The following is a 25,159-nucleotide window of genomic DNA, read 5'->3' on the forward strand; positions in this document are numbered from 1 at the left end:
ATGATTATTATTTTAATACCGACTTAGCTTCTCAAGCTGATCAAGAACGCAGTACTTTTATACCATTATTTTGAGAAATTTTTGAGAAATACATAAATAGATTTGTTATTATAAATTTAAAGTATATTTGTTTTACTAGTGGATGGTTTACTCCAGTCGGCGAGACGACTTACTTACTTCATGTTTTATTGTAAAGGTAAAATAATCCTTATTCGTCAAATTTACTGTGTAGTCGTCCATATTTAAAACCACCAACGAAAGTTAAGCTATTGCTTATATGCTTATTAGCATTTTAATTATAAACTTACTTCTTACCAAAAATCCTGTCTTGTGTTCTTGATGACGGTCAGTGTTGCCACATTATTCAAAATGACCATAACATTCGATAGTAAAAAAAAAAAACTATTGATGGTGCCACAAAAAAACCAAAGTTCGATACCTCGATAGTATCATCGATAGTTTCCCAGCTCTGGCTCATCTCTCCTCTCTTCTTCTGTGCTTTTAATCAAAACATTGCGACATTTCTTCGAGCTGTCTGCTCGTTGCCAATGATTTAAAGTACTATAACTGCTTTGCTCGGTCATAGTATTCGTTTCCAGTCACAAAGTTAGCGAAATGAAAAGCTTCATTTGATGTCCCTTATTTACTTATTGAGTTTTTAAACCGAAATGTTGCTTAACGCAAATCATTTTCTTTTTTTGTCTCGGAAACCATTATTTTGTAATTCATTGTTTGCAATCAAGTACACAGTTGTTAGTTTATGACGAGTACATTACAAAGACTATGGACCAGGGCCACAGAGAGAAAATCAGGGCCCGGGGGTAACCATGTTCGGGCCCCCTACTTTACTTCAAATAAATCCGCTATTTTCGACTGTGATGTATCGCGGGCCCTTCTGAAAACTGTGGGCCCGGGGGAAAACCACCCGTGACTATTATTAGGACTTAGAACACGTATCTAAAAGCTGTTATAAGATAGAGCAAATATTAAACATTTTTAAAAGTTGAAATTCATCATGTGGTTGGATTTTTAATAGTTGAAAACTATATTTGCTTTGAACTTTTCAACTTCTTGGCTTCTTGATTTTTGGCACAATGTGAACGAATTTTAATTTTCCCGTGTCCTGGACAAATCTGGTCTAACCATAGATCGTAAGACGAATATAGATAATGATCCTTTGAAGAGCAAAAGGTAAGGAAAAACTCAATAAGTCCCTGGAAAATGCCTGCGGAACGGGCCAAAACAATATCGTGCGTTTAGTTCAGAAGAGGATCATCAAAGAAGCAAGCAATGGTTTGGAAAACGTCGGCTGTCCAGAGTTCAAAATTGTAACTCCCGTTCTGGATTATTATGCGCAACATAAGGATACCAGGCTGTTCCTCTTTCTGTATTTCTACACCTCTCAACGGCTCGGTCGTATTGCCCAAGGTACAAGACTGCTTGAGTATTATTATCGACCATGACTGTCTATTTTATATTTATATACATTCAAACCCGAAATAAGATTTTATTATCTTATAATTAAATATACTGTATATTAAGGTTGATCGAAATTGAAAATAGGTTCAAAAAGGTTTTTGAATCAGAGCAGCTCGTCGAATGGAGCCGTGGTGGAAGCATGCGGTATGGGAGGCTGCGACATAAAGGCCAGACCGCGCCCCGTCGAATCACAATTAGAAATCGAAATGGAACCCAGAGACGAAAATGAACGGCGGCCCCCTTACATGGACATACTACCAGAAACCGTTTTTTTCGTTACGGTCTGCTCACTAACAAAAGGCTTAGAAAATAGACCAAAGTTATGGTCCAAAATTATTAAGGAGTTAATTTGGTTAATTTGGCTTCATAGCACCATTCAAACACATTTCCGGTTAAAACATTGTAAGGCTTCCAAAAAAAAAAAAAAAATTAAAAAAGAATGATGTGATTAGATGTTGCCTCATCGAAGGCAAACACCTAATGAAATTTCTGAGAAGTGAAGCGACAATTTAGTCAAAAATTCTTGTCACAGCCTACTAGAGTGATAGAGTTGTAAGCGTAAACAGTGTGTCTGTTCTCAGTTAGAATTATGCCCAAGCTGATGCGAAATCTGGTCACTTTAAAGCTGAATAATGTAAACATTTCTAATTTCTGTTCGAGGTAAATATTTATATTTACGTTTTTAGCGGGATTATAGCTAAAAGTAGCTTCTTCCGGCTAACAAAACTGTCAAATTGTTGGGATAGTGTTGCCAGATGCCAAATTTTGGATACGCGAATACGCGGGCTTTTTTAAATCTTTTGTTCGCACTATTCTCAAGAAGCGAAAATATTGTTGAGTTTACAATATTTCTTGATTTTATGGAACAAATATAGTTCAGAATACAATATTCGGCTGCTCTGGCCCGCGTATTTAGCCAGAAACAGCTACGCCTGGTGCATGTTATGTCAAAGTCGGCGAGACGACTTACTTCATTTTGATTTGAATTTGAATAAATCGGTAATTTGGCATGTTGCTGGATATTAATATCAAGTTTAAGTGTGCCAAATTTGATGACATAAGGTAGACAATTACGGGAAGGCCCCCAGGCTTGCACTTATAGCCTTTTAGCTTAAGATTGAATTCAAACAGTAATTTACCCAAAAAGGAATGTGTTACAAATAATAATTGCATTGGTTCCAAAGAGTTAATCTTAATATACATACATTAACTCTGGCGTTGTTTAAATACATACATTAGTATGCATATGCCTTTTAAACAACGCCATTTGAGAAAATTTTACTTCTACAATTAGTTTTTATTAATGATATTAATTTAATTGTCTTTGAGAAGTAACCAAATATGACCATTTAAAACTTTCGCACTAATTACATTGATACGGTTATATGTTCATCAGAGGTGGAGTAAAGAATATTACAATCATACTACAAAATTATCAAGTTTTATACGGATACCCAATTGGAGATTAAGCATTAAGACAATATTTTAAAATGTTAAAACAGAAATCTTTTTCAAAAAGTTCCCATCCCAAAAATTGCGAGGTTTGCATCGTTCAGTTAAAGTATTAAAGCATTCTTTGGATAATTCGGGCATATCAGTATCGAAATTGACGGAATGTTATTGTCAACACAATGTTTGTACATTTGGTCCTTATTTTCATACTTCTCCATAATAGCCTTAGCCGTTTTCAACTCTGCCAGGAGAGCTTTTAGGTGCGATAGTTCAATATTGACAACGTGAGTTGTATCTTGTGGTAAATCATCAACCAATTCTTGCGAGATTTTTAGTTCCAAAGTTGCACAATTTGGTGGCGTTCCGTCTGGAGAGGTCACGTCCCTCATTCCCAAGCCCACGACCGTTAAATATTATTAACGAGTAGTAGTGTAATCCTTACGGATCTTCGTCTCACAGCCTCCGAGATCAAAGTATTCATATAGACACACAAACGAACAGACAGTCGCACGGACATATACAGGTTGTCTTCTGATGCTTCAAATAAAGCTAATGAGGCAGTATTAGATAATGAAACTAATTTAATTCAAATCTAAAAATAACGATTTCCTGTTTAACAACTACATTAGTCTACATATAATTTGGTAGCTAACTAGCTCTAATAATCAATACGCATTTTATGGGATAAATACACATTGCGGAGAACATATGTATGTATGTATGTACATACACGGTACATTGAAAGTGATTATTAACACTGCTAACTAGGCCCTCATTCTTGATCTCGATACTGAAAATCATAATAGTAAAATAAAAAGATGTAGTTGTTTTCAAGAGTTTGATTATAAACCCACAGTGCACAGTGGGCGAAAGTCTTGGCGTCAAAATCGTTTTGCAATCGATATATTTAGATTATATATTCTAAAGGCCAAAAATATTAATCGCTTCGCCTTTTTTTCAAAATTCGCACAGCTGTGAAGCCTTGAAGACAACATATGTATGTTTCGTCAGCTTTCCCGCCAATTCTGATTGCAAATCAACTTCACGCCGCCATCTTAAAAGCTACCGGGATAAACATTTTTTTGGGGCTTTTTAAAAAAGAGATCGGACCACTACATCATATATGTAGGTGAAGGAGTTGAAGAATCCCTATGAAACTACTAATGTTATAGTTTTGGATATTAAACATCAGACCCCAAAATTTCAATCAGGTCAGATAAATAGAACACTGTAACTTACAGTCAATATAAATCGGTTCTGCTACCGCCAGCCTACTTACTTCAAGGACGTAACGTCATTGCTCGATATGAGGCGAAAAGGGACTTTGAAGGTTTTGCCAAGGACTGCAAGGGCATAACAGAAGTTAGCTTTGATGATATTTAAAAATAAAATTATACATATAAATGAGCGAATTCGTCATTACCAGCGGATAGCTTTTAGCATTTTCCAAACAATTTAATTTTTTTTTGTTCAGATGATCCCGCAAACCCATCTTGACCCTGTGGGTGCATGGTATAAAAGGGTTAACAGTTATTTGCGACCTTTGCTTTGATTTGAACATGGGCATTTCCGCCGATATATCAACCAAGAGCAAACATTTTATCGTCCTTTAGCTTTTTGCTTCTTATAAAAAAATTATTAAATTTCAATATTTCATGTAATTTGAGAACATATTTATTTGCAATGATTAGCGTATCAAATGCAAAGTCCTAGAATCAGTGTTTCTCACTTTTTACTAAGCTTTTACACGGTGACAAGTTCTCCAGAAAGGAGCCAGGAGTATAATGCAAATTGCTGTACTTGAAAAAGGCAAAAGAGGCGTCGCCGGTCAGCAGCGGCTCGTCAGGACTTGGACAGAATTCGGACTCGAACAACGAATCGCTGGACAAATCTGGACTAACCATAGATCGTAAGACGAATATAGATAATGATCCTTGGAGAGCAAAAGGTAAGGAAAAACTTAATATGTCCCTGGAAAATGCCTGCGGAACGGGCCAAAACAATATAGTGCGTTTAGTTCAGAAGACGATCATCAAAGAAGCAAGCAATGGTACTGCACTTCTGTTGTCTTCTGAAGTAATTATACCATACACCCATAGGGTGAAATGGTATATTAAAGTCGCCAAAATGTATGTAACAGGCAGAAGGAAGCTTCTCCGACCCTATAAAGTATATATATTCTTGATCAGGATCAACAGCCGAGTCGATCTAGCCATGTCCGTCTGTCCGTCCGTCCGTCCGTCCGTATGAACACGCAGATCTCGGAGACTATAAGAGCTAGAGCCACCAAATTTGGTATGTATACTCGTGGAGAATGTAAGTATATAGAGTTAATTGGAATTTCGGCCACGCCCCCTTACGCCTCCAGGAATCACATAAAACGGTTTTTCTTAAAAAGTATAACAGATAGAGACATCAAATTTGGTTTATATGCTCGTTTAGTTAGCGCGCAGAAATTAATTGTTTAAACTTTTTGCCACGCCCCCTTCTGCCCCCGGAATTTACATAAAACTGATTTCCTTAAAAACTATGATAGCTACCGACATTAAATTTGGTATGTAGACTAGCTTAATAGACGCGCAGATAATGGCTTTTAAACATTTTGCCACGCCCACTTCCGCCCCCGCAAATTAAACAGAACTGATTTTATCAAAAACTAACAAAGCTAAAGTCACCAAATTTAGTATGTATACTGGCATGGTATGCGCGGAGAATTTATATATTTTCACATTTTGCCACGCCCACTTCCGCCTCCATAATTTAGAAAAAACCGATTTCCTCCTGTATTTTTTTGACTATCGCATTCGGCAGACTAATTATTCTTATCTATTTCTATCAAAATTTTATTGAAATCGGACTTGAAACATGCAAAATATGAGTATGAACGTATTTTACTAAGCGGTCCACAAGGCCAGAATTGGCCGTTGGCCGAGTGAGCGAGATAGCACATAGTACAAGACATGTAAAAACAATTTGATAGACAAACATTTGGTTTTCGAAATTTGAAATATTTGTTTCACCTGGTCTATGGTATACCCAAGTCGACGAGTCGACTTACTTGCTTCATTTTCTATAAGTTTGGAAGACTACAGAAACGTCGGCTGTCCAGAGTTCAAAATTGTAACTCCCGTTCTGGAATATAATGGAAGGATATAAGTTCCAGCAGCAGATGAAAACACCATGGAGTGGGTGATGGATGTAATCTGCGCAACATAAGGATACCAGGCTGTTCCTCTTTCTGTATTTCTACACCTCTCAACGGCTCGGTCGTATTGCCCAAGGTACAAAACTGCTTGAGTATTATTATCGACCATGACTGTCTATTTTATATTTATATACATTCAAACCCGAAATAAGATTTTATTATCTTATAATTATTTATACTGTAAATTAACGTTGATCGAAATTGAAAATAGGTTCAAAAAGGTTTTTGAATCAGAGCAGCTCGTCGAATGGAGCCGTGGTGGAAGCATGCGGTATGGGAGTGTGCGACATAAGGCCAGACCGCGCCCCGTCGAATCACAATTAGAAATCGAAATGGAACCCAGAGAGGAAAATGAACAGCGGCCCCCTTACATGGACATACTACCAGAAACCAGGCCATTTGTTTTGGTCGTTTCTTCTTCAGAATGTGCGAAAGATTATTGCAAACTGCTGGAGGATTTTTTTTTTTTTTGCAACTTTCAGCATTTCAGGAACGTTGCCCATCTAAAATCGTAATTGAAAATAGGTTCAAAAAGGTTTTTGAATCAGAGCAGCTCGTCTGATGGAGCCATGGTGGAAGCATGCGGTATGGGAGGCTGCGACATAAAGGCCAGACCGCGCCCCGTCGAATCACAATTAGAAATCGAAATGGAACCCAGAGACGAAAATGAACGGCGGACCCCTTACATGGACATACTACCAGAAACCGTTTTTTTCGTTACGGTCTGCTCACTAACAAAAGGCTTAGAAAATAGACCAAAGTTATGGTCCAAAATTATTAAGGAGTTAATTTGGTTAATTTGGCTTCATAGCACCATTCAAACACATTTCCGGTTAAAACATTGTAAGGCTTCCAAAAAAAAAAAAAAAATTAAAAAAGAATGATGTGATTAGATGTTGCCTCATCGAAGGCAAACACCTAATGAAATTTCTGAGAAGTGAAGCGACAATTTAGTCAAAAATTCTTGTCACAGCCTACTAGAGTGATAGAGTTGTAAGCGTAAACAGTGTGTCTGTTCTCAGTTAGAATTATGCCCAAGCTGATGCGAAATCTGGTCACTTTAAAGCTGAATAATGTAAACATTTCTAATTTCTGTTCGAGGTAAATATTTATATTTACGTTTTTAGCGGGATTATAGCTAAAAGTAGCTTCTTCCGGCTAACAAAACTGTCAAATTGTTGGGATAGTGTTGCCAGATGCCAAATTTTGGATACGCGAATACGCGGGCTTTTTAAATCTTTTGTTCGCACTATTCTCAAGAAGCGAAAATATTGTTGAGTTTACAATATTTCTTGATTTTATGGAACAAATATAGTTCAGAATACAATATTCGGCTGCTCTGGCCCGCGTATTTAGCCAGAAACAGCTACGCCTGGTGCATGTTATGTCAAAGTCGGCGAGACGACTTACTTCATTTTGATTTGAATTTGAATAAATCGGTAATTTGGCATGTTGCTGGATATTAATATCAAGTTTAAGTGTGCCAAATTTGATGACATAAGGTAGACAATTACGGGAAGGCCCCCAGGCTTGCACTTATAGCCTTTTAGCTTAAGATTGAATTCAAACAGTAATTTACCCAAAAAGGAATGTGTTACAAATAATAATTGCATTGGTTCCAAAGAGTTAATCTTAATATACATACATTAACTCTGGCGTTGTTTAAATACATACATTAGTATGCATATGCCTTTTAAACAACGCCATTTGAGAAAATTTTACTTCTACAATTAGTTTTTATTAATGATATTAATTTAATTGTCTTTGAGAAGTAACCAAATATGACCATTTAAAACTTTCGCACTAATTACATTGATACGGTTATATGTTCATCAGAGGTGGAGTAAAGAATATTACAATCATACTACAAAATTATCAAGTTTTATACGGATACCCAATTGGAGATTAAGCATTAAGACAATATTTTAAAATGTTAAAACAGAAATCTTTTTCAAAAAGTTCCCATCCCAAAAATTGCGAGGTTTGCATCGTTCAGTTAAAGTATTAAAGCATTCTTTGGATAATTCGGGCATATCAGTATCGAAATTGACGGAATGTTATTGTCAACACAATGTTTGTACATTTGGTCTATTGTTGATATATTTTGGAGGATCTAGGTTGGTGGTTCCTTATTTTCATACTTCTCCATAATAGCCTTAGCCGTTTTCAACTCTGCCAGGAGAGCTTTTAGGTGCGATAGTTCAATATTGACAACGTGAGTTGTATCTTGTGGTAAATCATCAACCAATTCTTGCGAGATTTTTAGTTCCAAAGTTGCACAATTTGGTGGCGTTCCGTCTGGAGAGGTCACGTCCCTTATACTCTCAAGTTCATTAACTAAAATAAAGAAATTTATTCGATCTCAATTCCATTTAACGAATAGAATACTCACTTTTGAAGGACTTTTTTATTAATTGCTGTCTTATAGCAGACGAATGTTCCTTAAGGACTTGACACATGGCTCCGGCATGATCTTTAGGAAGCCCCAATTGTTGTATTTCTTCCCCAAATATGTTTTCAGTGCAATTATACCGTGCCGCATTGGTCAGCAAAAAGTGTATACAGGCCACGGCAGTTTTACCCTCATTTGTTAACGAGGAAGTCAGTGATTTGATTTTCGATTCCTATAAAGAATTAAACCATTATTGTAAATCTAAATCATCTCTGTTACACCTACCTCAAATGGTTTTCCGCAGATGCGTTTCGCCACTAGATCTGTTAACTGCTCCAGGTTTTCTATAGTTAAATGGGACAGCGTTGATATAATTTCGGCTAAAACCCAATCGGGGCAATCGCCTTCGCCACAGAAACGGAATTTCTGTAAGAATAAAAAAAATATGAATAAATGATTATGGTAAATGTTTAATATTACTACTCGAGATTTCAGTGTTTAAAAGTGGAAAAATCGGGTAAAGCTAGATTTCAGTGTTGTCAAACGCTATTTTTTATTTGGCGCGCTGTTTGGCCGCCTTGGTAGCCAAATATTTTAATCTAATTTCTAAAGTCGAGGAATATTTCGCTGCTCTGGCAGCCGAATATTGTATTGTAAGCTATATTTGTTCTATAAAATCAAGAAATATTGTAAACTCAACAATATTTTCGTTTGTTGAGAATAGTGCGAACAAAAGATTCAAAAAGCCCGCGTATTCGAGTATCCAAAATTCAGCATTTGGCAACACCATCTCAAAATTGAACAGCTTTTTTTAGCCGGAAAAAGCTACTTTTAGCTATAGTCCCGCTAAAAATATTAATTTTCTTTTGTTAATTAGTCAAAAACTACGAAATAAATCGCCAAGGCGCACCTGAGGTCGTGCTCGTGGAATTTTTCTCTTTCGTTTGATACCAAAATTATGTAGTTTAAGGGCGTTTTGGGCCCGAGTAGTAATAGTAAACATTTACCATTTTTCTCTTTCGTTTGATACCAAAATTATGTAGTTTAAGGGCGTTTCGGGCCCGAGTAGTAATAGTAAACATTTACCAAAAGATGTAGTTGTTTTCAAGGCCAAAAATATTAATCGCTTCGACTTTTTTTCAAAATTCGCACAGCTGTGAAGCCTTGAAGACAACATATGTATGTTTCGTCAGCTTTCCCGCCAATTCCGGTTGCAAATCAACTTCACGCCGCCATCTTAAGATCTATCGGGATAAATTTTGATTTTTGAGCTACTTATAGCCCACGGCAGATAAACTATAATTGTAATTTTACCTCTTTTAGTTTTGAAATAAATTACCGAAAACTATTAAATACAGTGTGTAAATAAGTGTGCTATGCTGATGACGCGCATTGTATGTATGTAGTTAATAACAAAATCAATGTTTGAGACCTGTAAATTATCACTAAATTTAATATTAGTTTTAATACTTTTGTGTCTCTTAACATGTTCAAGAAAAAAGATCACAACGGCAGGATGTCAAGTGGCCGACGCCGCACAGTGGGACCTTTTGGCATTTTATGTTGCAAAAATCATAGCTTCTAAACCGGTAGAGCAATATGATAATATTCATGCTGTAATATTCAGCATGTTTTTCCTCGAAAATTTGAATGAAACCCGTTTCTTTTTTATCCCAAATTAAATTTTGTATTGTTTTAAATGACTATATAACGTTTTTTATGTTTTAAATAAACATTTAAACATAATTTCGAAAAACTAAAAGAAAACCAAAGGGCCGGGGCTAACTTCGACCGCTTCAAAGTTTGTATACCCTTGCAACTTTTTTGGTAACTCTATCCTTACCTATTAGCCATCAATGTGGAAGAACGTTTTATCTAAAAAGGCTTATGTTTGCGAAAGAATGGCCTACAATCATAGGAAATAACGAAGATATTGATTATAGTCACTGTTTTCGACCGATCGTTTCTATGGGAGCAATATGATATAGTCATCCGATCTTGATCAAATTTGGCACAGTCGTTTATAGTCGTAATAATATTAAGTTTCACGATAATAGCGCAGAAAGTAACGAAGTTATTGAGAAAAGTCAATGTTCGTGACTTTGGGGTTTGTATGGGAGCTATATGATATAGTGGTCCGATCCGGCTGAATCCGAGATATACAACGCCTGCAGTATATACAAGCCTAGGTGCAAAATTTCAGCTCTGTAGCTCTTACGGTCTAGGAGGAGTTTGCGTTGATCCAGACGGACGGACGGACGGACGGACATGGCTATTTGAACTCCTCTCGTCGTGCTGATCAAGAATATATATACTTTGTATGGTCGGAGATGCTTCGTTCTATGCGTTGCACACTTCTGACCAAAATTAATATACCCTTTTTGCAAGGGTATACAAATTAATGTTATTGATTGGAAATGCGATTTTCAAGATAAGGAGGCCGCCAGCATAATAAAAAAGTTTTCATTGTATTGGTGTATTTGAACCATTTGCAGTCCTTGTTTTTTTTCATTCCTACGCTTTTTCGGATAGCTCTCCAATTTAAACACTGATACTCTATTGTGTCCTCTATTTGTGTCCTTTCCATAAGAATTCAGTTTGTGCATATTACCTACTTCTTTCTATGTAAGTCCTCACAATGTGTGTTATCCGTTTTTATTTATCCTGGCCGGGGAAGTGACTATCCAAGCTTCAAAGTAAATTCCATCCCCTTGATTTTGCAAGGCATGGAGGAAATTCCATGATCGTAGTTCTGATTTGCACTAAATAAAGGTAAAAGGGGGAACCAAAGTTTAAAAAACGCCAATATTTAGTGTATTTTCTAAACGCTTCTAGTTCAATAACGATTTAAGTAATTATTAAAATTTATGAGACATGCTATTAATAAAGAACATACTTTTCAGATAAACCAAAAAATCCAAGATCGATTTTTGAAATCGTCCAATATTCAGTTTTAAAGTTGCGACTCTTTGTAACAATTATCATTTATTCCCATTTCTTTTAAATGTCTCAACTTTTTGCGTCTCTAGCACCCATGAATCTCAACCCATTTTTTTGACACATAATCTCTGAAGTATTCCGTACCGATTGCAAATATCAATTTTGCCAAAAGCGATCAAGAAGAAATTTGATTTTTGCAACGCTATTCGGGCAATAAACTAAACTTTAGTAGAGTGAAGCCTTTAGGGTTCGACTGGGTTGGACATCAATGTTTTTTATACCCTTTCAGAGGGTATTATAAAATTGGTCAGATGTTTGTAACGCACAGAAGGAGGCGTTTCCGACCCCCTAGACCGTAAGAGCTACAGAATTAAAATTTTGGATGAAGGCTTGCATATACTGCAGAGGTTGTATATGGCCAACTCAGCCGGATTAGACCACTATATCATAGAGCTCCCATATAAATGGCAAAGTCGCGAACAATGACTTTTCTCAATAACTTCGATATTTTGTAAGCCATTGTTATACAAATTTATATAACTAGTATAGTATATACGATATATAAATATAATTATTATAACTGTTGATCACTGTGCCAAATTTGATCAAGATCGGATAGTCATATCATATAGCTCTCATAGGAACGGTGGAGGAGAGTGACTTTGATCAATATCTTAGTTATTTTCTATCCTAAGATTGTAGGCCGTTCTTTCGCAAATATTCGCCTTTTTAAATAAAACGTTTTTCCACTTAAACGGCTATAGGTAAGGAAAGAGAAACAAAAAAGTTGCAAGGGTATAAAACCTTTGACGCCCCCCTGGTGACATGTTAAAAACTCTTTCTGTAACTCAATTTATCAACGCCCAGAAAAAACCTTCCAAGTATCATTTCTGTTCTATGTTGTTCTTCTTTCCTATCCCTTTTCACATGTTTGCCGCGATTGGCAAGCATTCCCATATATGTATGTATGTAGTTTATGTAGCGTTGCATATATGTGCGTGTGTGTGTTCTGATGCTTTGGTGATTGAGAGCAAGTGGAAATGTGCAGTTGATTTGCACCGACGGACGGACGGACAGACGGACATGCCTATATCATGCTGATCAAGAATATACATACATACATACATATATACTTTATGGGGTCGAAAACCTCCTTCTCTGCGTTACAAGCATCTGACCAATTTTCGAATCCCCTCTGCAAGGGTATAAAAAGGGCCTAAGCTATCGTAAACGGAAAATTACACATCTGAAATGTATTTTCACAACTTTAATATTTCAAAAAGCTAACTTCGGCTGTGGCGATGTTTATATACCCTTGCAGTCCTTGCAATAAATTTTGTACATGTTTTAAACTCTTTCTGTAAATCAATTTAAAACATTTAAGGTTTCACTCTGGCCCTTTTTAAACCGTTATTCCCCCATTCATTATACCCTTGATAAACGAGAAGCTGAATCGATATGGCCAACGTTTCTTTCTCAGCGTTACAAACATCTAACCAATTTTATAATACCCTCTGTAAGGGTAGACCATGATTTGTCTACGAGGGTGCCAATTATATATCAATGTTGCTCTTGTTTTCCGATTCCAAGTGCAGTAAAGGAAAAAAACGGTAGTTTACGATTACGATCAAAAATTCAGACTGGTCAAACACTTTACAGATTCTAGGACAGACATACATACAGACATAGTACTGGGTCTTTGTTTACCATCAGTGATTGCAAATATATTTAATTGGTAATGATAACAGAAGAGAAATGTTGAGTGATCTGCAAACATAGACGTTTGACGATATTACGATCTTTATGTACCATAAATTTACGGTTATGCACCAGATGCCATGTCATTTGATCGTCATTAGAGCCGTCCAGATTTGTTTATCACATTTACTTGAAACCAAAATGAGCAAATGTGTATGATTGATTATTTACTGAGATTGACACGTCCATCAAAAATTGAAAAAGTTTATGGATCAGATTGTCAAGTTCCGCGAATTTGGAGTTATATGTATGTATACAATAAATATGCAAGAAAGAGACTTGCTGAACGCCCACATTTTAATATGATCGGTTCGAAAGACAACACCAGATATGATTGCAAGTTTAGATGCACCATTTTTCACGAAAAATATGTATACCGTGTCGTTATGAAATTAATTGAAATCCATCATGAAGGATCGACTGTAAATGTTCAAAGCGCTTTCAAAGAAAATTAATTGCTAAGACCATACGCGGTGATGATCGATATTCATAGCATCGTCTGCGATTAGCTCAATATATTGGTAAAACGACTACTATTAATATACATAAATGGAAATGATAATAGTTGGATAGTGCTACACATGAAGACCACGCAGAACATTTTCCGGTTGAATTTTCGAATTTTTTTTGGACCAATTTTGCTTTCGCATCTTTTATACTTCAGTGAAGTAACAATTCACCAAAACTTTTTAATGGAACGAGACTTTCTGTGTTAAAATATTAATTTTATTAATTTATTGATATTAATTATTAATTGGGCATTAGCCCAACATCAACATCAACGGCGGACAATCGGACATGGTTCGGTCGATTCGGCAGTTGATGCTGATGAAGAATATTTGTATATGTACTATATTTAAAGATTACTGTTATATATCTCTGCATTTGAAGATCCTTGGTTTAGAGATGAATGTGGTATATTTTCATAATCAACTCTAGGTAATCCTGTGCGTTACGACATGTGTATATGCTACATATACGTATATGCTGTATATGATTTTTAATAAAAGGAAAAGTGTGCAATTGTACAAAGATCTGCAATTTGTGCCATCGCTTTTTCAGCAATACAAAGCAGCATACCGAATGAATATTTATGCTAAACCTCAAGCAATTTGCTAGATACAGTGAGAGCCAAGCCACCACAAATCGCCATGTCACCCACTCGCCTTTCTGTTCATCACGTTTTTGAGTAAATTAAAGAGCTAGCCAACCAATTGCGACACAGAAAGACGCTACAAAAAAAGGAAAAAAGGAGAGAGTTAGCAATATTTGCATATGATTAATTTCATACGCTTGCTTGCTAATCAGCGAGCAATTTGTCCCAAGTGACTGACTGACTTTGGAGGGGCGTAAACGCCAGCCCACAAACTAATGAGCGTTCTTGCCGCCATGCTCACGTATACTACACAAAGATCCGTATAAAAGGCAGCAAGCAGTCCCACTAGAGTCCAGAGTCACGTTTATCTCTCTATGTGGAAAGGATTAATAAATATACTCCAAGCGTGAAAAAAGACGAACGTACCCACGAACGGCAGTGAAAATTTATGACACTTGTTGCAAAAGGACTAAGGACATGCTTCGCTTATTAATACGAGTATTTATTTAGCAACGCCGTGTGCAACGACGTGGAAAATGTGAACGACAAACGTTTTATAATTATTTTATGGACTTCAAAAATTGTGCTGTCAACAGCCAACACTTGCAGAGTGATAGAGAAAGAGAACCTGGATAACTGAAAGAGAAAGCATCCGAGTGGGTGTAGCGACTTAGCTATATAAGTGACTGTATAGGGCAATTGTTTCATCAGTTGGCCAAGCGGATTATCAGGAACATGTTCAGCATTTGGCGATTGCTGCTTTTAGTGTGTCTCTCGAGGCATTTGTATGCCACGCCCACCACACGTCTTAGCTCGGATCAGGACCAGCTGGGCACTTGTGAACTTCAATTGACCAAATATAGGAAATTCATTCTACAGGCCATACTCAGTTTTGAAGACGTCTGCGATGCATACAATTCGAGGCCAGTGAATGGGGAAGAAGGACCTCTTGCCGATAGTTGGATTTTTAGGCACTATGCCCCGCCACCCACATCGCAGAGAGGTGAGATTTGGGCCTTCTTTAAGCTGCTTATGGCCCAGTTCAATGACGTGGAATTCGCTGCCATAATTCGGGATGCAGTCATCGAACGTTGTCGCATCAAGTCCCAATTGCAGCGGGACGAGAAAAGAAATTCTGTTGTACTGGGCAAGAAGCAGCGATTTCATTCATGGGGTGGTAAAAGATCTCCCGAGCCACTGCTTTTTCTACAAACAGATGGCGCAGGGCAGGGGGTAGCTGTTGGTGCTGGATTAGAACACAGTTACTATTAAAGTGTTGTTCGTTCAGTGAAACGGTCCTTTCCGAAAATGTATGAAACGCCAAAATCAAGTCGTGTTAATTATATATCATATTAATTGTCTAAATAAAGAATAATAATACAAAAAATGCAACGCTCCACCAAACGTGCATTTCAGTCTTTTCTCTACATAGACTTTGACGTGTAAACTCACACTTACACATACCTGGACGAAATGGTGTCCGTAATTGATGTCTTTGCTGTTTGTTAAAAAGTGCAAAGGGTATTAATTGTTATATATGTATTATCGTATAAAAAATCAAAAAATAATCATTTTTATACCCTTACAGAGGATACTATAAAATTTGTCAGATATTTGTAACGCAGAGAAGGAGACGACCCATTCCAACCCCATAATGGGTTTGTTTATTCTTGGTCAACATGAAAATCTGGGTCGATCTAGCCATATCCGTCTGTCCATCTGTCCGTCGGTACAAATCAACTTCACGCCTCCATTTAGAAAGCTATGATCTTTATGATCGGACCACTACATCACGTATTGATATACACAAAATAGATGAAGGAGTTGGAGTATCCCTGTGCAACACAACGAGACGAGTTTAAATAGCCATGTGCATCCGTCCGCTTAGATAAACGCAAACGCCGCTGGAGCTACAGAACTAAATCCGCATGTAGGCTTGAATATGCGGCACAGGTTATATATCTCGGATTCGGCCGGATAGGACCACTATATCATAGAGCTCCCATATAAATGACAAAGTCGCATTAGTATAACTGTTGATCACTGTGCCAAATCTGATCAAGATCGGATGACTATATCATATAGCTCCTATAGGAACGATCGGTCGAAAACAGTGACTTTTGTAAATAACTTCGTTACTTTTAACGCGATTGCTTTCAAATAAAACATTTCTTAATTTAATATATCTGTTAATGACAGTGCCGAATTTGATAAAGATCGGGTGACTATATCATACAGCTCCCATAGGAACGATCGGTGGACCACAGTAACTATGATCAATATCTTCGTTATTTCCTATGATTGTAAAACGTTCTTCCACATTGATGGCTAATAGGTAAGGAAAGAGTTACTAAAACGGTTGCTAGGGTATACAAACTTTGACGCGGTCGAAGTTAGTCCCGGCCCTCTGTTTTTTTTTTTTTTTCATTGTGTCTAAATCACACCTATTGTTATGTCCAGGACGTTTTTTGGGTGAACCGACTGAAATAGCCGACATTTTTTAACTGCTTTTGTTATACTTGGGACTTACTTATTTTACTTCATGAAAGTATTAAGAATCTATGAGAATCAGTTTTATGATCGTAGAACTTGTATTATATTTTTTAAATGGACATTTGTCAAAACCTAAAGGCTCACATCTATTTTTTTGTTCATGAGTGTATATTCATATATCCCATTGTTAGTCGAATGGAAACCCAGAGGGCTGATGCTAACTTTGACCGCGTCAAAGTTTGTATACCCTTGCAAGTATATTTGTTATTAACAAATTGAGAAAAGTCACTGTTTTCCACCGATCGTTCCTATCGGAACTATATGATGTAGTCGCCCGATCTTGATCAAATTTGGCACAGTCATTAACAGATACGTAAAACTGACAACTGAAACTAAGCAATCGCGTCGAAAGTAACGAAGTTATTGACAAAAGTCGCTATTTTCGACGGATCGTTTCTATGGGAGCTATATGATATAGTCACCCGATCTTGATGAAATTTGACATAGTCGTCTAAAGGTGTAATAATCTCACTTATGTATATTAAATTTCCCGACAATGGCTCAAATAAAGTAAGTCGACTCGCCGACTTGGGTATACCATACACCAGGTGAAACAAATATTTCAAATTTTGAAAACCAAATGTATTAAATTGTTTTTACATGCTTCGTACTATGTGCTATCTCGCTCACTTTACAAACACACGAGCACTCTAGAGCCGCCACTAGCCAACGGCCAATCCTGGCCTTATGGACTGCGTAGTAAAATACGTTCATACGCAAATTTTGCATGTTTCTAGTCCGATTTCAATAAAATTTGGTAGTTTGGTAGAAATAAATAAGATTAATTAGGCTGCCGACTTTGAATGCGATAGTCAAAAAACTACAGGAGGAGGTTTTTTCTACATTATGGAGGCGGAAGTGGGCGTGGTAGAATATAAAATGATGTGTACTCTGCGCGCATACTAAGGCAGTGTACATACTAAATATGGTGACGTTAGCTTTGTTAGTTTTTGATAAAATCAGTTTTCTTTAATTTTCAGGGGCGGAAGTGGGCGTGGCAAAATTTTTAAATAGCCAATATCTGCGCGTCTATTAAGCTAGTCTGCATACCAAATATAATGTCGCTAGTTATCATAGTTTTTAAGGAAATCAGTGTTATGTAAATTCCTAGTGGCGTAAGGGGGCGTGGCAAAATATTTAAACAATTATTTTCTGCGCGCTAACTAAACGGGTATATAAACCAAATTCGATGTCTCTTGCTGTTATACTTTTTAAGAAAAATAGTTTTATGTGATTCCTGGGGGCGTAAGGGGGCGTGGCCAAAATTCCAATTAACTCTACACATTTACATACTACACGAGTATATGTACCGAATTTGGTGGCTCTAGCTCTTATAGCTTCCGAGATCTGCGTGTTCATACAGACGGGCGGACGGACAGACGGACATGGCTAGATCGACTCGGCTGTTCATCCTGATCAATAATATATATACTTTATAGGGTCGGAGAAGCTTCCTTCTGCCTGTTACATACATTTTAGCGACTTTAATATACCATTTCACCCTATGGTTGTATGGTATAAAAATAACGAAGTCACTGTTCGTGACTTTGACGTTTGTATGGGAGCTATATGATATAGTGGTACTATGCGGCTGAATCCGAGATAAACAACCTGTGCCGCATATTCAAGCCTACATATGTATGTACATGCAAAAATTTCAATTCTGTAGCTCTTAAGGTCTAGGAGGAGTTTGCGCTGACAGACGGACGGTCATGGCTATTCGAACTCGCCTCGTCGTGCTGATCAAGAATATATATGTATGTACATATACCTTATATGGTCGGAAAAGCTTCCTTCTTTGCGTTGCACACTTCTGACCAAAATTTATATACCCTATTTGCAAGGGTATAAAAACTTTGAAACATATTTGTAGTATAATCTGTACATTTATTTTACTAATTTAATAAGTCTAATAACTGTCTAAATTAGTTGGTTTTGTAAATTTCTTTGGGCATCCTTGATAAAAGTCTAAACGCTAATGATGAGCGTACCAACAGCTGAAGGCTACCCGCTATCCCCTCCTCCTTATCCATAAATCATTATTTTTGCACCATTTTTATAACTTTTATTCAGCCGGATGTTTGCGAAGTGTTCGCACGAACGAAAAAACATGCACAAATATTAAACATACCATTTTGCAGTTTCTACTACTACCACGAGGCGCCTTAACTTGTACAATTTTTTTTACATTAATAAATTTGTTTGTTTTTTTTCTAGTTGTTATCCCATTTTGTTTCACAACACCATTCTCCACGTTTGTTAACTTGTATTGATATCGATAATTTTTCAGGCGAAAATTTAATCAAGGTGGCGCCACCAAAACTTTGTGTTTTTCAACACTTTTTCAATGTCAACATTCGCGGGACATTTGATTTTGAATTGTCCGGCCAACAAATGGTGATTTTAAATTTGCCCTAAGTTCGACCAGCGGTTTTGGCAAATTGGTTAAGTGTTAAAAGTCCAATAAATGGAAATACAAAAGAAATGTACTTTTTAATTAATTTCATAAAAAATCTATTACATTGCAAGCTCCCATTTTGTTTTTTTATTTTATACGCTAAACATTGTATGATAAAAACGTGTGAATAATTAACATTATGCGATGCTATGTGTGAACTAGAATTAAATCTACCAATTCTAACACGTTTGTAATTTTATCGTCTTGCCTTAATATATACACAATATATATATAACATCGACTAACAAAAATGTCCTCTTATTTACAATGACTCTAACATTTTCTTAAAATGTACGCTAATGTATTTGATTAGGGTTCAATGAATAGTCGTTGATTGAAAAAAAAATGGTAATAAAATAAAAATAAAAAACAATACATGATATTTCTGCTTAGCGACTAATTGAATAACTAAAGCCACATGCCTGGGGTATCGGTTAAATTATATCTATAGTTCAGTTGTTTTTGTTTGTCATTCTCTTTCTTTGTTTTGCACTGTTTGCAGTCGAAAGTAGAAAAGGAAGCACGCGGGGTTAACTAGAAGTTACCAGGAGCGAGAGAGATATAAAACGAGGAGTAGAGTGATCCCCAATTGTTTAGAGGCTCTTGGTGATGTTGTGAAACAAGCGCCTACCCCACCATGTCTCCAAATCGAACGGCTTAAAATCATTTAACGCCGGGCTAGGTGGCTCTACCCATACTGCCGCGGATGTGGCAACCGGTGTATTTGCTATAATGCTGTCCACTGGATTGCTAGCATTATTATTGTTGGCATCGGCCATAAGTTTCTCTGAGGGCTTATCTGTACCACTGGATGATGACAAATCGTACGGATTTTGTGCAACCAATATGTTCCAGGCTGAAATGTTTATACATTTTAAAATGAATGCTGTTAAATTTATCGTGCTTCTTTTACTCACAATCGTTTATATAGCGAATGATTTCCTCATGCTGAGGTGTAATCACTTCATCTTCAATCAATTTTGTGGGAGTTATACGCTTTGAAGCGAAACTTTGCTGGAAAACTGGACGAGGTATACTGCAAAAAAAAAAATTTACATTCATTATACAAATGTATGTATGTATGTATGTTCATATATGTATATATAAATAAAACCATGACAATGAACAAATATATGTTCTTGATTATGCAAACAAAGGCATGGATCACATGTGTTACCACAAAAATAAATCACTTAAAGAGCTGTACGGAGACTGTGGATATGCATGTACATACATACATACATATGTTAGTATGTCTGTACAGTAGATGCCGGTTACAAAGATACTAAACGAAAGGCCAGTATACATAGCTTCTTGTATATACATTCGTACATATGTATGTACATATGTACATAGTCTTAAACTTGCTACAAATGCCAGAAAATTTATTTTCAATGACTATAATTTTTTTAGTTGCTATGCTAAACTATTGACATAAGGCCAAATACATATTAAATTGTCTATTTCAAAATATTCTTAGTATAACTTTATCTTGTGTTTAAAAATGGTCTGTCATCATTGTCCCCAATTTTCTATCAAAGATGAAAGATTTATGAACTTAGGAATATAAATTAAATGTTATAAATTTCAATGTGCCCTCTTATCACTGGTGCTATCTGCATCTGGCATTAACGTTATCTCGGACTTTTGAGCATCTGCAAATTAAATCTCTGGCAAAGATTGTGTAATATTAAATGCTCACTCTAGAAATCAAATGTACCCTTTGTACCCTGTAAAAGTCCTAATGTCTGTTCTGCTCGAACTCATCTCACATCCGCATTGCTGCTGTTACGTCACAGTGGTGGCGCGGAAAAGTCATTTAGTGGTGCCGTCGACGGCGGCGGCGTAGTCAATGTCTTTCTATGAGGAGGCCACCAAAATCTGAACCGATAACCGTGGCTTGACCCACGTGTAGTCTACGCAATTAGCATGAAAGTGCTAGATAGGGTCGGATATGAATTAATGACCAGATAAGACTACCATCCCTATGAGTGTGTGTGTGTGTGTGTGCTGTCTGTTGTTTGCATAAGAAGTCGTTTGTTTTTTCTCGATTTTTTCTTTTTTTGTCTCTCTTACTTGTTGTGCTCCTCAGGACTGTTTAAATCAAAACAGGCGTTTTTTTTGCTGCTCTCCTTGATGCTTTCAAATTTTTCAAAATTTTGCGCCAATCCTGGAAAATGTAATTGGAAAATCAGATGACGAAAATGTCACATATGTACATAGATATCGTAAAAGCCGGCAAAACAAATGTTTCAAGAGAGACAGCGAGAGAGAGGGAGCGTAAGAGAGCGTCAGAACGTGCATGCTCGTTCTCTTTTGCCCATTTGTTGTGACATAACATTTCCTCTCTCTATGTGAATCTCCAAGGGCTTATTGTATTTAATTTTTTCTTTAAAATTTAAACAAATTAAAATGCTAACACTATGCTCACCTCGACGTGTTTTAGCAACAATTTTGCTTGGTCCCTTGTTAATAGTGTACATGGTTTTCCAATTCAGTCCAATGTTCAAATCAAAGTTTCCTTGCTGCGTCTCCAAAAATAATAGACTTGTTTTTTTATTTTTGATTTAGTGGTCCTAATTTTTCGATTTTTTGGTGCACAGTATTTGTTTGCTGGAAATCATATGATCGCTTTGAAATTAAAAGACGTTGACATTCCTCTCGCAATGTTCGGTTGACCACTTTGGCGCATAGTTTTGCGGCAGGTTACACAATGCACAGTTAACTTTGATTTGATTGTCGTTTTATCTATTCTTTCGTCGTCAATTGGTTAGAATTTGAATTTATGTCCAATATATTGAGTCGTTGTGTCAGCAATGCTCCTAATATGCTCCTCTTTTTCTGGGAACAAATGTAACGTTCTATGTCACAGTCGGGACTCAAAAACACTCTCACTCTCGCACACTGCCAGTGCACCTCACTCATGCCAGGCAGCCTGCTAACCAAATGTTAGATAGTTTATGCGTTCACAAGTTGTGAACTGCGCCTGTCTATGTTACACATTTACAAATACATGATGTAAATCGCAGTGTGAACCAATTCAGTAAATCAAAAGACCAAAAATATATTTTTAATCAGCATTACCCATTTCGATGATTTTGCAATGTGTGTACTTATATGTACATATATACATATGTAAATGTCGGAAAGCCCAACTAATTTCAGAGCATTAAATCAGAATTTAAAGATCTGTGTAAACGTGGCAATTAACGCAGCTCCTGCGGGTTTGTACAACCGCCGCGCATTTAAAATGGATTAGTTGCAACTTTCTTCGAGAAAATTTTTAAATTACCTAGCAGGTAGTGCAATAAACGACAGATGGTTGACAATTTGCATCAGACTTTATTACCAGGTCATAAAATAATTGTGGCAAAATTTTCTTATAAATGTTGTGCAGTGGAAAAGAGAAAATCAGTAGCCAAACAGAAGTCCAACATCCTATATCAAAAAATGTCCAGCTTCAGTTCTGAAACTAGTCAAATTCTTCAGCGCCTGAATAGTTTAAAAATTGTGGAGACTCCAAAGAACCAGCAAAAAATGGAAAGAAATTGCTACTCAATGGACAACAAAAACAGCAAATTGGTACCAGCTACCCCAACTAGTGGAGGTCCTGGCACATTTCTCACCCAGCTGAAAAAGCGACGCAAAAATAAACTGAACCGAATTTACAACTATGAGGCAAATGAACAATTTGTGAAAGCGCGAAAATCGCTAAATTTCTAATTTTTTTTTTTTTTTTATATTATTATTTTATGAATAAGTTTCTGTAGATTTAAAATCGTACATAAATAAATAAAAATTAATCGAAATTTGAATTTGGCCCCCTTTTTCTTTATTTGACTCGAATTGATTTCTGTACACAGATCATTTCATGATGAATTTGGCCACACCAAACAAATGGTCACACTTATCAGATCAGATGTTCTTCTAATTCGTGATGTTTTGTCAAAAATTTTAAAATAACATGCGTATAATACATAACATGTTAGATCAACCAACCACAATATTTTGGTGAAGTGATTTAGTTTGGCGATGTTTCGATTTCATACAGATTTGATTGAACCAGATTCGATAGAACTATGCCCGCCTTTTAGGTGAATAAATGTACATACATATGTATGTATTTATCCATGGATGTAGAGAGTTTTCTATGTAACGTTTGCCTTGTACACTAGAATTGCTATTTAAATTTTGATTGATTGATTTTGATGATATATTTTTACAATGTTACAGATGCAGCATGAAAGTCAATGGGTTTCTATCTGAATGATAAAATTTTAAAATTTGGTACTGATGCTGAAAAAATACAAATAATCTAAAACATGTTCAAATGTACATACATATGTATCAACATAGTATGTACATACATACATACGTCAGACGAAGATGAATCGCATTGTGTGACAGCATTTTTTCATGGACCACAAATAAACGGATTTTGGTTGTATGGTAAAACAGGAACACTGTATAGCAAAAGATGTCGTGAAGTTCCTTTCTCTTAAAGTAAATATTCTTATCTGGAAAACTGAGACTAAAATTAACATTCTTATCTTGAAAATCGCATTTCCAATCAATAACGTAGACCCTTTTTCCGCCAATACGAAATGAACATTAATTTGTATACCCTTGCAAAAAGGGTATATTAATTTTGGTCAGAACTGTGCAACGCATAGAACGAAGCGTCTCCGACCATACAAAGTATATATATTCTTGATCAGCACGACGAGACGAGTTCAAATAGCCATGTCCGTCCGTCCGTCCGTCTGGATCAACGCAAACTCCTCCTAGACCGTAAGAGCTACAGAGCTGAAATTGCACGTAGGCTTGTACTATATACTGCATATCTCGGATTCAGCCGGATCGGACCACTATATCATATAGCTCCCATACAAACCCCAAAGTCACGAACATTGACTTTTCTCAATAACTTCGTTATTTTCTATGCTATTATCGTGAAACGTAATATTAGAGAGTTTATTACGCTCATAAACGACTGTGCCAAATTTGATCAAGATCGGGTGACTATATCATACAGCTCCCATAGGAACGATCGGTCGAAAACAGTGGCTTTTGTGAATAACTTCGTTACTTTTAACGCGATTGCTTTCAAATAAAACATTTGTTAGTTAAATATATCTTTTAATGACTGTGCCAAATTTGATCAAGATCGGATGGCTATATCATATAGCTCCCATAGGGCCGATCGGTCGAAAACAGTGACTTTTGTAAATAACTTCGTTACTTTTAACGGGATTGATTTCAAATTAAACATTTCTTAATCTAATATATATGTTAATGACTGTGCCAAATTTGGTAAAGATCGGGTGACTATATCATATAGCTCCCATAGGAACGATCGGTGGAAAACAGTGACTATGATCAATATCTTCGTTATTTCCTATGATTGTAGGCCATTCTATCGCAAACATAAGCCTTTTTAGATAAAACGTTCTTCCACATTGATGTCTAATACATAGGCAAAGAAAGAGTTTCCAAAAAAGTTGCAAGGGTATACAAACTTTGACGCGGTCGAAGTTAGCCCCGGCCCTCTGGTTTTTATTAATACATAAATGCATTTGTTATTATAAATTAAAAATATATTTCTTTTACTGATGCATTTTATACTTAAGTCGGCAAAACGACTTACTTACTTTATTGTTTTGTTTGCATTTATGTGCATTACAGGTGTTCCTTTTATATGGGGCCAAAGGTATTTTAATTTACAATTCTTTTTATAAATTTCCTTCAATAAGTTTTGTTTTTGAAATATAATTTTTTAAGATTTCTATGTTTCTACAGATATATGTATGTACATACTTCGCAAAA

General features: G+C 36.4%; 4 protein-coding genes and 1 long non-coding RNA gene across 7 annotated transcripts; 3 read left to right on the forward strand and 2 right to left on the reverse strand.

The window, feature by feature from the left end:
• Positions 1–7,870: 7,870 nt before the first annotated feature.
• Positions 7,871–19,134, reverse strand: LOC137583731 (COMM domain-containing protein 4). The gene is made up of 4 exons (XM_068298842.1): positions 19,007–19,134; positions 8,814–8,954; positions 8,529–8,760; positions 7,871–8,473 (listed from the first exon to the last, which is right to left on the reverse strand). Exons 1-4 carry the CDS (start codon positions 19,007–19,009, stop codon positions 8,250–8,252), a joined length of 600 nt encoding a protein of 199 aa, XP_068154943.1. The 5' UTR covers positions 19,010–19,134; the 3' UTR covers positions 7,871–8,249.
• Lk (Leucokinin) lies at positions 14,694–15,714 on the forward strand. Its single transcript, XM_068298854.1, has one exon. The coding sequence runs from the start codon at positions 15,058–15,060 to the stop codon at positions 15,592–15,594; it is 537 nt and encodes a 178-aa protein (XP_068154955.1). The 5' UTR covers positions 14,694–15,057; the 3' UTR covers positions 15,595–15,714.
• A 258-nt stretch (positions 19,135–19,392) lies between the features above and the next one.
• Positions 19,393–22,238, reverse strand: LOC137583736 (MAPK regulated corepressor interacting protein 2). 2 transcript variants are annotated; one of them, XM_068298848.1, is made up of 4 exons: positions 21,765–22,238; positions 21,410–21,503; positions 20,251–20,369; positions 19,393–20,189 (listed from the first exon to the last, which is right to left on the reverse strand). In XM_068298848.1, the coding sequence occupies exons 1-4, from the start codon at positions 21,814–21,816 to the stop codon at positions 19,927–19,929; spliced, it is 528 nt and encodes a 175-aa protein (XP_068154949.1). In that variant the 5' UTR covers positions 21,817–22,238; the 3' UTR covers positions 19,393–19,926. The 2 variants fall into 2 exon arrangements, with proteins under 2 accessions (XP_068154949.1, XP_068154950.1); XM_068298849.1 differs by lacking the exons at positions 21,410–21,503; positions 21,765–22,238 and adding an exon at positions 21,054–21,206.
• A 545-nt stretch (positions 22,239–22,783) lies between these two features.
• On the forward strand, positions 22,784–23,056 carry Z600. Its single transcript, XM_068298866.1, has one exon. It carries the CDS (start codon positions 22,784–22,786, stop codon positions 23,054–23,056), a length of 273 nt encoding a protein of 90 aa, XP_068154967.1.
• A 200-nt stretch (positions 23,057–23,256) lies between these two features.
• On the forward strand, positions 23,257–23,891 carry LOC137583741 (uncharacterized). 2 transcript variants are annotated; one of them, XR_011033441.1, is made up of 2 exons: positions 23,257–23,449; positions 23,567–23,891. It is a non-coding gene; the product is annotated as an uncharacterized lncRNA (long non-coding RNA). The 2 variants fall into 2 exon arrangements; XR_011033440.1 differs by having other exon boundaries at positions 23,257–23,427.
• Positions 23,892–25,159: the final 1,268 nt, after the last annotated feature.

Source organism: Drosophila tropicalis, unplaced genomic scaffold (genome assembly GCF_018151085.1).
Source record: "Drosophila tropicalis isolate 14030-0801.00 unplaced genomic scaffold, ASM1815108v1 contig_87, whole genome shotgun sequence".
Taxonomy (NCBI): domain Eukaryota; kingdom Metazoa; phylum Arthropoda; class Insecta; order Diptera; family Drosophilidae; genus Drosophila; species Drosophila tropicalis.